The following is a 12177-nucleotide window of genomic DNA, read 5'->3' on the forward strand; positions in this document are numbered from 1 at the left end:
TTTTCTCAAAATCAGATTTTTTCGTTTTTGATGTCACCGCAAAGATGATAACTAAAAAAGTTTTCAAGATAATTCTCTAAAATTTTGTACCAGTGTTTAAGAATATAAAACACATGTTTGGAACTAAGGATTAAGAAAATTTTGTATATTTACATTTTTTATGATAGTTTTGATTCTGTGATACATGTAACTTTTTCGAAAAATTTGTACTTTAAAGCATTTTGGATCATAACATACAAATAAATAGAAATAGTGCATAGATAATAGTTTATAACATAGATAAATGTCTTTTGAATATAATTGTAGAAGGATTTTTTATTTTAAGCATTAGAATAAGTTTTGCAGCTTTTTCCGTAATGTACAAAAAACGCCTTATTAATGCATGAAATTACCAATTTTTTCAAAAAATATATATTCCCAGAAAAACTTTTAGCCAATTTTATAAGTTTCCACCTAAACTCAATCAAAAAATGAGTTTAAAAGTTAATTTCAAGCAATATTTTTAAAAAAAGTTGTCGCTAGTAGTCAGATACCTTAAACCTAACAGATTTTTCGTAATAAACAAGGAACCTTAGTAGAATTCGGGACAATTTTATGTAATATTTTTTTAGTTTAAAATCTTAGTTTTGTTTAACATACAGAATATATAATGATATCTTATCAATATTATATTATTCCATTTGTTTATTGAAAATAAGTCTTTTTTTTCAAAAACGTTTAATTTTTTAACATTTCAAAGTAAATTTTACCATTTTTTTGTCGCTTAACATTGAGAGAAACATTTTTTTCATGCAAAATATTTACTTAACATAATTTATAAGTTTATTTTAACATAAATAAATAAGCATTTAAATTATTGTCAATTCAAATGATTGTAAAATATAGTTGTGATTGCGAAAGAAAAAAAAAAAAGGAAGAAAATGATTAAGCACTTGCACTGAAGATATGGAGTCAGCCAAAATGTTTTCAAACTTTTTTAAAATAAATAGATATTAGGATTAATCATTTTACATATTAGAGCTATTCATTTTATTTACCCATGAATTTTTTTAAATGAACAAAAGTTAATGATTTTTAGTTATTCACTGTTTAGTTTATTGATATAAAATAATTCCTGTGCTACATTTCTGTAGAGTTCTATTTATCTTGTCACTTAAATTTTCATAAATTAAATAAATAGAAAGATGACTATCTTATTAGTTTTTTAGCTTAGTATGCATTAAAAACTTTTTTGTTTCTTTCAGTGAACATGAAATATTGAAGCAAGAGTTTTTTGAATACTCTGGTTTTCATGGAGAAATTGGCGCAATTGACTACTCATATAGCCATTATTGCCCCCAAGGATGATGTTTCCCACTGGGAACAAAATTATGTGAATCGAAAAAATATTCATTCACTAAATGTTCAGCTTGTAAGACATATTTTTTTTATTAATTATTTCCTATTCAAGTCTATCTTTAGCTTGTATTTATTATTTAAGTTCATTTACTGTCAACTTGTAATGTATACATGTTCTTATTCAATATAATGATCATTAATATGAATTAATGTAATACAATTTCAATATTTACAGGTTGTTGATATGCAGCAAAAAATTTTAAATATCGTAGCTAGATTTCCTGGCAGCACGCACGACTCCTATATTTGGAAATCAAGCGAATTGCGAAAATGGCTGCAACTATCAAAACTAAAAGACACATGGCTCTTGGGTAATAGCTCTTATAATAAATGGTTTAAATTTATATTTATTAATCATATGTGTGCATATTATTTTAATGTAAGATCAATGAACAGTTTTCTATTAGAAAAAACATTACTCCAATTATTGATACTTATTACTCCATTCTGATTCCATAATTTATTCGAATAGGGGATTCTGGATATCCACTTGAGCCATGGCTGTTAACTCCCATCAGTGGAGATAATGTATCTTCGCCTAAAGAGGAATACAATAGGAGACATGTTTCTGGCGTTGCAATGGCACACTGAAAAGCAGATTTCGGTGCCTTTTGAAGCACCGAGTATGGAATTACTCCCCTGAAACAGCAGCGAACATAATCAATGCCTGTGCTGTGCTGCACAATACATATGTGTATAAATGAAAATATAGTCATTGAGAGAAACATCTCTGGATCTGATGTGCCTTTTGACACTGGAGTTCCGATCAATCCAGGGCAGCGAGAAACCGAAGTTTGAGATAAAGTTGTCCGAATGCTTACAAGTTAAGGAGCTGTTATATTTTTAAAATTTTCACAAAAAAATTAAAAAAAAAAAAACTTTTAAGCACTCCAGAGCTATTTTAAATAGTGCTGCCAGTCCTAAGCCTGGAAAAAGTGTGAAGGGAAGTTATAATCATTTTAAATAGATTTTAAACCACTTCCAATTATCCGAAACATTTTCGGCCCCGAGTAGTTTGGATAGGCGCCGCTCTACTGCACATTTTTTAAAATTTCTTTAGCAAATACTTAGTTCAAAATTTTAGAGGTAATTAGTTCAACGAGAAACTAATGTGAGAGAGAAAGTTGTACATATGTTTGCTGTTTAAAAAGCTTTAAAATTTCTCACAAAAAAATAAAAACTAATAATCTTAATTATCTGACATCTTAACTTTGATGTTTATTTTTCCTATCTACGATGAAATACCAGTTTTGCAATTGTTTTTAGCCATCTTTTTTGTCGCCAGATATAATATAATACATTTGTTGTGATTTAAGTTGTTGTACTGTAATGTAACTGACTTATTCTTGATCAACTTGTCTATATTATTTTCTCTTTTATGTTGATTATCCAGGAATATCTTTATAAATAAGGGTTTTGTGCTTGTTATCAAAATATTTTTTTCAAATTAATTGTTTTGCACAATGTTTTCTCAAATTAAATGTTTTGCTCTTTTTGAAATCCATTAAAAAAATGAACTTTTCTGCGAGCTGTCTTTTCCGAAAAGGTAGCATGTGTTTGGTCAAATAATGTAATGTGGTAAGCCTAACTCATAACTCCATTTTAAAGCGAGTGTTTTTTAGCTGAGTTTTTGAATGAAAAAATGAGGCTCTCCCACTGTAAACTTTACATGGAGTCGAAATTTGAACATTATCTTAAACACTATTTTAAATTTACTCTAACAAACCTTTAATTTTTTCTCCGTAGAACTTTTTCTTGTATGACCCAGTTGAAAATGTTATCGTAATTAAAATAACTTTTTGTACTAATACTGCTAAATGCATTTTTTTTTTATTATTAAATTCTAGTTGAATTTGAACAATAATCTATGGATTTTGAAATTTCGATATAACTTTTAGCCAAAAATTTTACAATAGCAAAAATTTTTGAATACATGGGGGAAAATATATTGAAATTTACCAGTAATAGATGATTTTTTTTTGTAGTGACAATTTTTGAAAATATTTTCGTAATTGACCATATTTTTGTGTTGATTTTTTAATATAATTTTCACAAAATAGGTACCTTTTACAAAAACCTAGACAGATCCCACCTTTTATAAATGAGAAATGTTGTTAGAGACCATTTTTTTTGTACTACTTCAATTTGCATAAGTTTATTTCAATTAAAACACATAGAATAAATGTGTAAAGACTGGTTTTAACTTACATACTCATTTACTTGGTTATGCTGTCTAATATTTTGAACTTAATCTGAAATCCAAATTATTAGTTGCTTTAAAATATAGTCTTTCATCGGTGTATGCTTATGCTTTTTAATTGAAAGTTTATAACACTTGGTTTAGCGAAATAGCAATAAAGTAAGCACAATAAGTGCCCAGTTTGTATACGTAGTACTAAACATTATAATAAGTGAACTACCGCCACAACACGCGAACATGTTAAGAGAAAAATGAAATCAACGTGATTGCACTCAAGAATTCTCTACTTTTTAATTAGATTAAAAATTTTGGTTAAAAAGACAGACCAGAAGCTGGCATACAATAAAATATAATAGAAATATTAAGTTTCCAAATAGTCTTATATCTGCATCCTGAAGTGAGAATACTCAAGCACCAAATTTTTTTTTTTAAATGTCAGTCCACAAGTTCACTAGACTTAAAATAAAACTGTAATCTTGTTAATTAAAACTTACAATTACAAGAAATTTATACACTTAAATAAAAAAAAATTGAATTCCTAACAATAAAAGAAAATGGTAAGTGAAATTGTTTCAAACCTGATATAAAAGTATCAAACATTAAAGTCAATAAATATAAAATAGATATTTCCTCAATAATATACGAATACACAAACAAAGTGGAAATACAAGTTTGAGAAATTTACTTAATTTTATTCAGATATATATATAAAAAAAAACTAAACTAAACGACTAGCCAAAACTTCTGCAATTTTCTCAAAAGCATCTAACAACTGTTAAGAAAACATAAAGAATGCAGTTGCAAAAGGAAAAAAAAATCATAATTTAATCAAAGGTCTGCAAAATTTTTAAGCTAATTTATTGTTTGTTTATAACTTAGAGAAATCGGTGTTATTTTGCGAAAATTTTCTTCCTAAGTTCGAAACATTGAAAGGAGACAAATACTCGTACAACCAACGATGCCCATGAAAATAAATTTATACTACACAAACTACTTACTTCTCTCCATTTCTCTACAGTTTTATGGCAGCTTCCAATCGCGTGTAACTCCAGCTGTAAGGCCAGGCCAGCCACATTCTCTCTCTGCCTTTATTCGTGAAAGTCGGCGTTAACTCTCCTTTGTACAGTACTGAAGGAGACCAATTTTTCTATCTGCGTAGGAGTAATTTTTTTTACCCATAATTAAGATTCTTAATCTATCAAAGAAAATACACAGTGCACGGAATTAGTATTTTAAGAAAACACACGGTAGATAAAACAACGTTGCCATATTGCGGAAATAAATATTGCATAAATTAAACGATTGGTTAAATTCAAGCCACGCCCTTAGAACCAGAATCGTGGAATGTCTGATTCCAGGTGAGTGTTCGTGGTACGATTTAGGGATGACATGGAATCAAACTTTCCCTGGCTTCTCGTTCCAGGCGGGAATCTTCGTTCCATTCCCAGTAGTTCATGGTAGGGGTCCAGAATATGAACCAATTTAATTGTAATTTTGGCTGCCCCTGGAGAGTTTACATCCTGGATCATTGATAAAAAGAGTCATGAAATATAACACCTTAGAGGAAGACCCAAAATTGAAGACAGAGGAGCAGACTATAGAGTTAATGAGCAAAGTTCTCGATGAAGGTAAAGGTAATATAAAAGGTGTTAAAGGGTCTTCACCTTTGATTCTTGCTGAAGGCTTGGACTTCATTCGACGCTTGCTAAAAATCAAGCCACCTCATGTATTTACTCGAATACCCAGATCTATCACGTAAAGGAAATATTGGAAATTTAATGAGTGGAAAACGTGGCTCCTTTTCTACGCTTTACCATAGTATCCTTCCGGACAAATTCCTGCAACATATGTCTTTACTTTCTGAGTCCATCTTCTTGCTCTTAAACAAGCCAGTTTCTATCGATGATATTAGAATTGCAGACGTTATGCTAACTCAGCTTTTTATCAAGATAAAGATATTTTATGGACCTGCTGCCATGACATTTAGTGTGCATCAAATGCTACACTTAGTTTTACGCGTGCGAGACTTGGGCGCTCTATGGGCTCAATCAGCTCTTGTTTTTGAAGATGGCAATGGCAAAATGTTGCATCTGGTAACTGCAGCTAAAGATGTTCCCCTAAAAATTCTGAATGGATTTTCCATAGAAAAGAAACTTGTTTAATCAGAAGAACAATTCTGAAAAGTTTCTAGATTTTATGAGGGTCTACATTCACATAATCTTTTGAAAAATTGCAGGATTATGTGACTGTAGGTAATAGTGTGCATTTACTTGGCAAGGAAAAAGTCTCCAAGACTTTCAATGAGACTGAAAGGCAGGCATATATTGATGCAATAGGAGCAGTTCCTGACGTGTTATCTGAATATACCAGAGTTATTCTTAATTCTCGCATGGATCACAACGTGCAGGAAAGACTGATAACACTGTTGTAAAATTTCAGTCTGATTATAGCAGTGAATTTGTTAAGATTTAAAAATTTGTTGTTACGATTGTTAATAATATCTTACAATGTTACATACTAAACCGAGAGCTGTTAGCCCCTGTCCAAGTTGAACCTGCAACTTATATGCCAAGGCATATAAAGGAACATGAATTGATTCCTAAGGAACATTCCATTCTCGTTACAATTAAAGAAAATCAGGTATATCTGTGCAGCTGTTGAGGTGGACTCATTTATATATGTGTGTAAAATACCAAACTTGCACGAAAAAGATTAAGTTACGTCAGATAAAAGTAAAGCTTTAGGGTTTTCACTGTATGTCTAAATCTAATCTGTTGGATGTTCTATTTACCCCCTGAAATGCTACCCTCATGCTATCATAAGTAGATGTAATTTGGTTGGTCAAAGTTTATTGGCACAAGAGCCAGAAATGGCTATACAGAGCCAGTTGCACTAGGTAAGAGAATCGCACTTTTATTTATATTAATAAATACAGAACTCTTGTTTTGATGAGATTGTGATGTACAGGGTCACTAAGTAGGGATGAAAGATTGGGATAAAATCTGCTAAAACTTTCTTCCTGAAATATTTGAATCGTCTGCAGTTGGTTAATGTGTGTTTAATGGAAATGTCGACTTGACATTGAATACAGCTGGGTGTAGGTTCGGCTTTCAGCACATGGGTAAAACTAGTATGACCAATTCGTATTCTACTAATCTAAGTCTAATGTTTTGCGATCAACAGTTAATGCCTTACAATTATCAAGATTAGGATAAATTCCATGTAATTTATTGTTATTTTGTGTATTTCAATAGTTTTTCCGGGCTTGATGAATTGAAGATTTACAAGTGTGTTTAAGGTCCAAAGATGTCAAGAGATTACTGATTAAGTTATGAGTAGTTTTAGCTTAGCTAATTATATAGAATTTTAGAGGTGAAGATGTTATTAAACAGCCTCTCGTAACAAACAATTTAAAGTATTATTATGGCACTGTCAAATCTTCACAGTTACATACAGAGGATGCAGTTGCTGTTCACTATTTGGTAAATTATATGGTTTAGTGGAAGTATAATTTTGTACTACTGTATAAATCTTAGTTTTTTACCAGAAATGTTTTGTACCAGAGGTTTCATTTATCGTGGGTATACATACAGACGACTCAATTAAAGGAGACGATAATAGCATGTGGTGGTAAAATTTTATGTATTGATTCTATACTTTAAACTAACGAGCGAGAGTTTAATTTCCCAATTTATTAGTGCAGGATGAATATGGGTGTGGATATACAGTTGATTATTTAATTTTACGCAAAATAGATAAATACAGAATGACTATTTGATCTGCTAAACATTAAAGACAAAATCTAGGAACTACAAGTAAAGATTATGACTGATGATGACAAAACTACTGGCCCCACATTTCAAACAGTTTTTAGAGATAAGGTAAAATATCTTTTATGAAAGGACTATCTTTTATGAAAGGCCCACCCACAGGACTTGGTATAGAAAATTAATTTCTTTTGTGTCAAAAGCTCTGATACTCATGTTTGATTGCAATTTTAAAAGAAAATGTATTGAAAAGACACCTATATTTGTAAATTACTTTGTTGACAATTATTGCACTGAGGATAGAAAATGTTTCTGGAGAATATGTCACCGTCAGTTTCCACACGCTGATACTGAAAAAATGCTTACCGTAAATCTTATCACAATAAATTAAAAGTATTGAAAAATATTATCTTCTTATTTAGCTTTCCTAAAGATGAGATTAGAAGACAACTATGGTCTTCCAAACTAACATGAGAGAATTTCAAAGTATCGGAAAGCACGAAAATATGCTCTAAGCATTTTACACCAGACTGCTTTGATAAAAAGAGATTTGGTGGCACATGGCTAAAAAAAAGTGCAGTACCAAGTATATTTGATTTTCCAAGCCACTTGCAACCAAAATCAAACAGGAAAACTGCAGCTAAAAGATCTGCTGATATTGTTTTATCAAATCCTGAATCAAGTAAGTTCACGCTTTATATACATGAATATTATTTAAAAATTAATTTCGTAATTGAAGTGAGTTATTGAAATATCTAATTATTCTGATCTTTTTTAGTATTTTTCTTGTTAAATTTAATTAAAATTAAATGTTACTAAAATTGTTACATGCAGTAAAATAAGGTTTCAGAAAAATATTAAACAAAAATGTCTGAATAAAATTTTTCGGTAAGGCTTAATTTGATAGTTGCTTTATCTTAACTTTCTTTTCTAGGTAAGAAGCGTAAACATTACAGTGGAGATTTTAATGATAAAGATATGACTTCTCCAAGTTTCAAATGGCTAAAAATCAGTCTGAAATCCATCGGAAAAAATTTATGTCCATTACAGAGAAATCCAAGAGATTGAAGAAAAAAGTTGCTTTTCTTCAAGAAATATTGACAGATGTGAAGAAAAAGGCTTTGATTTCACAATCAGCTTGTGATATTTTAGAGGTATTAATTTATCAATTTAATATTGTTTATCTGTTAAAATTAACATGCTAACTACTTATATTAGATTAACTATAAGGTAAAAGTTTGATGTGGAGTTATTTTTAATTCATATTTGTCTTATTAAATGTTAATATAAGTTGATCATATTGGTCCTTAGCCATTGTTGAAAAATTATGTGAATCACCAGAAATAATGACATAATTAGTTTTAAGACATATTTCATTTGCTGATTCACCTTGATTTATTTCCAATTGATTCATGTTTTGTTTTTATAACAACCCAAAAGTGATGTTCCCTTAAGGTATCTATCTGTCTACCTTCAAAACAAAATGTTTGAAAAATCAATATTTTCCTAAACATTATTGCAACAACATTTCGTAGACAAAAAATTCGTAAAATTTTTATTTTGAGAAAAATGTAATTATAATTTATAATGAGAGTAAGTTTGACAGCTATCGTCTATTACTAAAATTGCTATAACTAAAGTTCTACTTAACGCGGGTTCAAAAACAGTTTTGAAAACAAGAAAAATTGGACATTATTATTAGATACTTAATCAAAAATGCGATATTTTGTCGAAATACTTGTTTTTAAGGTTGTTGGATACCTTAATTACAGAATACATGTAACCAGAGTTCTCAAAAAACATTTATTTTAAACTTATTTTTCTATTGTCTACATGGACACCTTCAGTTTGTGGTTAAGGTAATGTGTAAACATATCGCTCATGGGCTGCAATAGCGGCAACACTTAAAAAATCAAGTTTTGAGATAAAACATCAGAAAAATCAGGTTTAAAGTTCTCATTGCTAAGCAATGCTTAAGGGGAGTCAGTACCCACCCAGCCTTCAAAAAATCGATTTTGAGATTTTTACATTTTTGAAATCTCCTAATCAAGAGCTTTCCAAAGATGTATTTACTCAATTTTATGTTCATTTATGTATTTACTCAAATTTAAAGCTGTTAAAATTTAATTTCAAAATGTAAACAAACGCTCCTCTATACTAGAATGCAAAGTTTCTTGACAATGACGTCACGGCTGGTGGAGGAAGAAGGAGAAATAAGTTCAGTCGTTATATAGAAGAAACATAACTAAATAAAGATACCATTCCACGATGCGCCGCTCGTAAATTTGAAAATATATAAAATTTTAAGAAAATTATAGCAAATTAACGCTATATATGTGTGGGTTAAGATAACTTATCATATTTCTATTGTGAAATGCGTAATTTACCTCGAAATACAGACATCGCGCCGGGAACTATTTTNTTTATGTATTTACTCAAATTTAAAGCTGTTAAATTTTAATTTCAAAATGTAAACAAACGCTCCTCTCGCTGCGCCACGCCCACATTTGACAGTTGAAAACATAAACACAAGTGTCAAAGCTCTGACGTTTACAAGATTTTTTTTTATTATTTTATAATATAAGCAAGCTAAAAGTCAAAATTCTTATTTTCAATATAAAAGCTACAAGCTAAATATTAATACAATTGTTTTAACAAATAATATGGGTGTTACTCAAGAATTATTTTCATATTTCATTTGATTTTCAACTGCACATCACGTGCGAATTTTTACCGAATCTTAAAAGCAATTACATAGTTTCAATTAGATTTATTTTATTATTTGTTAAATAAGTTTTGTTTTTTGTTATATTATATATTAGTTATTTGTTAGATTTATTTTGCTCTTGGAGTTAATTCAGGACTTTTTTGTTGAGGTGAAAAATTAAAGTTTCGTTATTTGTTTTGGATTAGAATGCCTAGATCTGCAAAAGCCTGTAAGAAACGCAAACACGTTTACTATGAAAGAAAGACTGTTTCTGATAATGCAGGTAGTAGTGAAAATGTATCAGCTAAAGAAAACAGTGGATTCTTCAATGTGATTATGGACTTTAACTTGTTCCCTAACGTCTTTAAGACTGCTGTTAGATGCAAGTCCTGTGATTCTGGTCTGAATTTGCATGTTTTAGAGCCCAATGCTGGTCTGGCTGTATCGTTTCGCTTGACTTGCTCTAATTGCCAATGTGAACATCTTTTCAGCTCATCTGGATACCATGACGATAGCCGAATCGCTACTGTAAACACTAGATATGTTTATGCCATGCGCTCTATCGGTAAAGGTGTTGTAGCTGGCAGAATGTTTTGCGGAGTAATGAATCTTCTCCAACCTCCTAAAAGATTTGCGGGATATAACAATAGACTCTTATCAGCGGCTAGGAAAATAGCTAGTATTTCTACGAAAGAAGCTGAGGTAGAAAGTAAATTAGAAACGACGGTACAGAAAACATTGCTGTTGCTGTCGATGGAACCTGGCAGAAGCGAGGTTTCAGTTCGTTATATGGTGTCGTCACGGTGACGAGTGTTGACACTGGCAAGGTGTTGGACGTTGAGGTTCTAACAAAGCATTGCAGATGCAATAATAAAAAAGCGCATGATGATAAATGCAAACAAAACTTCAGTGGTTCGAGTGGACTTATGGAAACGGAAGATGCTTCAAGAATTTTTCAACGTTCAATGTCTTTCAACAACTTGCGCTACGCAACATATTTAGGCGATGGAGATTCAAATGCCTTTGAGTCTATACGAAATAAAAATGTGTATGGGGATGAATACCCTGTAACAAAGATAGAATGCATCGGCCATGTCATGAAAAGGATGGGTTCAAGACTTCGTCGTCTTAAACATGTCTCTAACATGTATGTTTTAAGTGTGCACTTTTATGAAGGTGTTTTTTATTTTTTATTTCATGTTTTTCATAAATTTATTTAGGGGTAGATAGTTAAAAATTTTTTATCTAAGTATTCTTTTTAATTATTGGTATTTGAATATTTTAATTATGCCAAGGGCTAGGCAAGCAGACCCTCTGAGTGAGGATATTCCAACTTCAAGAGAATATCACTTTAATATTGACCCATTTTATGGGGATCCCAGTACTTTAAACTGGTTTTTGTCCCAAGTAAGGGAACTTAAGGCACTTAACAAATGGAATAATCAGGCAGCCCTTATTTTCCTTAAGTCCAAATTAAAGGGTTCTGCACTTACCTTTTTTGCAACTTCTCCTAGTTGCCTAAGCCTCAATTCTTTTGAGGAAGCNTGTGCTACCAGTAATAAATTACCTCAACAAAATACTAGATATTTTCTTCGTTCACATGTTTAATTCAAATAACTGTTTGTGTGATTTTGCTAATGTTTTGCTTGCAAACCCCCATAAAATTTTGGGATGTCTCTTCTACGCTGGCGTACATGTGGCATCTTATCAGGCCTGACAAGATTTTTTTTGGGAATGTTGTGATCGAAACGTTTGTTTCAGAATCATTAATTAATTAATCGCTTTCTTGTTTAATTTTTTATCAACTCAGGGCAATACTTTTACCTATTTTCTTAGTTTGTTTTCACTCAACTGTTCATGTAAACATTTTGTAACTTAAGTGACTTTAATTATTACTTTGGATTTTTCTAATACAATTAGGTTTTCCTCGTTTATTTTGGAATGTGGTACTATACAAATAACCTTTAATGCAATTTTAATTCTGCCATTTAATTTTAAGTAATGGGTTTATCCCAATCTTCTATGTGTCATTTTTATGTGCATTTTCATGCAACCTTTTTTAGAGACATGTTCTAAACCTTGTTGGTCTTACACAAAGTCTAGAT

General features: G+C 30.7%; 1 protein-coding gene across 1 annotated transcript; it reads left to right on the top strand.

The window, feature by feature from the left end:
- Window positions 1-1162: 1162 nt before the first annotated feature.
- On the top strand, window positions 1163-2276 carry LOC122271720 (putative nuclease HARBI1). The gene is made up of 3 exons (XM_043053965.2): window positions 1163-1411; window positions 1574-1709; window positions 1871-2276. The coding sequence occupies exons 1-3, from the start codon at window positions 1292-1294 to the stop codon at window positions 1987-1989; spliced, it is 375 nt and encodes a 124-aa protein (XP_042909899.1). The 5' UTR covers window positions 1163-1291; the 3' UTR covers window positions 1990-2276.
- The last annotated feature ends 9901 nt before the right edge of the window (window positions 2277-12177 follow it).

The sequence above is a fragment of the Parasteatoda tepidariorum genome, unplaced genomic scaffold (genome assembly GCF_043381705.1).
Source record: "Parasteatoda tepidariorum isolate YZ-2023 unplaced genomic scaffold, CAS_Ptep_4.0 HiC_scaffold_672, whole genome shotgun sequence".
Classification (NCBI taxonomy): domain Eukaryota; kingdom Metazoa; phylum Arthropoda; class Arachnida; order Araneae; family Theridiidae; genus Parasteatoda; species Parasteatoda tepidariorum.

Bases quoted from the DNA above. Each gene is read 5' to 3' on its own strand.
- LOC122271720 (XM_043053965.2), top strand. From the start codon at position 1,292: ATGGAGAAATTGGCGCAATTGACTACTCATATAGCCATTATTGCCCCC. The intron at 1,412-1,573 runs GTAAGACATATT...CAATATTTACAG, and splicing joins ATTCACTAAATGTTCAGCTT to GTTGTTGATATGCAGCAAAA. The intron at 1,710-1,870 runs GTAATAGCTCTT...TTATTCGAATAG, and splicing joins AAAAGACACATGGCTCTTGG to GGGATTCTGGATATCCACTT.